The 2,500-nt window shown below is 37.6% G+C and overlaps 1 protein-coding gene across 1 annotated transcript in view; it reads left to right on the top strand.

Moving 5' to 3' along the window:
• Positions 1–1,805, top strand: part of LOC138051171 (uncharacterized) — a 16,798-nt gene extending 14,993 nt beyond the window's left edge. Inside the window, exon 2 of the mRNA XM_068897332.1 lies at positions 1–1,805. This exon is cut by the window's left edge and continues 1,208 nt beyond it. Coding sequence (XP_068753433.1) covers positions 1–309 — 309 coding nt within the window. The 3' untranslated portion in view covers positions 310–1,805.
• The last annotated feature ends 695 nt before the right edge of the window (positions 1,806–2,500 follow it).

Below are 2,500 nucleotides of genomic sequence, written 5' to 3'. Positions count from 1 at the left end.
AATTTGGAACGGGCAATTCGAGGTGCTATGGAAATAGAGTTCCAGCTATCTGAGTATGTAGAGCCACAAGTCCCTTCATTGCCCGTTTACTGGCTTTACAATGAAATTGGCAAATTTGCTTTACTTCAGCAAAGTATCAGTGAATTTGTGGGCATTTTGTTGGGTGGTAAAGAAGCAGTTTTTGATCTTAGTGATCCATGGCCATTCTTTATGCTTAATCATTGTCAGATCCCATTTATGTTGTTGCAAGCTGTTATCACTGGCGAAAGATGGACTTATGTCAACTATAACGTTGGACAGCTGAGGTGAATTAGGAAAATGCAAAGAGAGCTTGTTCAAGGTGGCAAAGATAATTTTGGTACTAACAATCCTTCTTTACATATGTTTATTTCATTAACTTTTGTATATGTTTACAAGTTAATGAGGGATGCATGAAAAGGACTTTTCAATTATCAATTTTCAAAGTTGAAGCTACTGTTCGAATCCGAAAACCGTGACTTTGATTTGATTTTGACATTTCCCATTGCATTGCAGCAACCAATCAGAAGTGACGTAAAACCACAAACTAATCACCGTCCCGGTTGCGGTTTATTTTCTCGGGCGTGGGTGGGTTTCACTTGAAACACAATAACATTCCATAAATATTTTGTGTTCACGGTTTTCGGGTTTTCACAGTTAAATATTGAAATGTTAAACGTTTAATTTGCTATCAGTGTAGTGTTTTTTCAGACGCTGGCCTTTAATATTTTTAGACTATAAGTACTTAAATTTATTGTTTAATATTGTGGCTAACAACGGACACTAGAAATGCTGGAGAATAGGTTAAGAATATTTAATTTACGTCCTACATAAATTTGCAGACAGATTCATGATACAAGAATATTGTAATGAAAGTAATTCCTTTGGGGTAGGAAGGCGAAGGTGCGCTCATGTTACAGGGGCACCCAACGAGAATATAGTAGAAAACCGCTTAAATATAGCATTGTTAAACGTATTTTGGTGTTTAAACGGTAGATATAGGTATATTTTTACCCCCTAAATTGTTTTTATCTGTTCTGATTTCCTAGCTGAAAGTCTAGTGATCCGAAAATTATAGGGATCAAAACACACTTTTTCGAAAATTTCAGCCAGAAAAAGGGCTCCCGAAAATTCTAGGTGACCTTTTTAGGGTAAAAATCCGTTAAAATGGTCAATTATTTCATTTTTTTAGACGTTTGAAAATCCTAGGACAGGCAGGCAAGCAAGAAATTTTAGAACAAATGTTCCGAAAATTCTAGATCTCAAATCGTCTTCCGAACAGATATTTTCCGAAAATTGACGTTGGGTGCCCCTGATGTTACCCCCTCTTTCCATCAGTGCTCCGTTTTAAGGGTATTTAAAGCTACTTTAAGATACACTGAAAGGAAAGAAGTCAAAACAAGGATGTGAGATCCGGGGATCGAACTAGGGTCCTCTTGCACCAAGGCCGCGCACTAACCGACTGTGCCATCCTCTTTCCATAACAGAGGAAGGAAGGGTATTACATGGTCATTTCTGTCAGCAGAGTATGTTAGACTTGCTTCTGAAGAACATAGTTAGTAGAGGGTTAACTATGTGAAGAACAAGGAAGGTTTTACATTCATTTTCCCTAATAGATAAGACCGTTTAAGTTACATAATGTTCATTTAGTGATTGATAAATGCTTAGGGGTGCGAAGTTAGGAACAATAGGCTGCAACCTTTCCGGAAACGAAACCAGAAACCAGCATTATTCACAAACATTAAGCTAAGGCAGTGCACATTACAATAAAGGAAACTTAAAACTTGTTTTATTTATTTATTTTCCAAATGCCTCTTTTAAAGGAAAAAGGCGCCCGAAGGATGTGTTGCGTAAGTGACGGAGCGCAACTTAGGCTGTCGATTATAGGTTGAGGAAGAGCATATAGTAAATATGAAAAATCACATTGTTTATGGAAGGTAAGTTCTTTTAAGACGTCCCACTTGCATTGAATGGCCGGAAAAGAAGTAAGTTTTGAAGATTCTGCCGAAAGGCAGATGAGAATTGCGCTTCAAAGTCGGCGACTGATGATATAGTCGGCTTGGGTTCCTTGGGTTACAAAGGTTTTTGCGCCGTGTTTTCGCAGTTTGAACATACCGTGGGCTCAGGAATGATGTAATTTCATGCCACCCAAAATGCCCAAAACGTAGAACGAAACATAGCAATAACCACTTAAAACTGTTGAAGAACATAAAAGAAATACAGCAAAAGGAAAGAGAAGCATGCATGGACACAAATGGACAAGATTGAAACGGATTGCATTTGGGTAATCTTGAAAAAGACCGGCCTGACGTTTTTCAACTTTATGGCAGGTCACTTTTACTCACAATCATCATGTGTGCGATGTAACGATAATTTAATCAGAAAATGAAATCCACATTACCATTTCCGAATTAAAAAACTCGTGATTAACTAAAGATTTCCCCTAAACACCCTAAAATGACGTGACATAGTCCGTTTTTTG

The sequence above is a fragment of the Montipora capricornis genome, chromosome 6, assembly GCF_036669925.1.
Source record: "Montipora capricornis isolate CH-2021 chromosome 6, ASM3666992v2, whole genome shotgun sequence".
NCBI classification, from domain to species: Eukaryota; Metazoa; Cnidaria; class Anthozoa; order Scleractinia; family Acroporidae; genus Montipora; species Montipora capricornis.
Note: the sequence above shows the minus strand (reverse complement) of the source record. Positions and strands in the feature narration are given on the sequence as shown.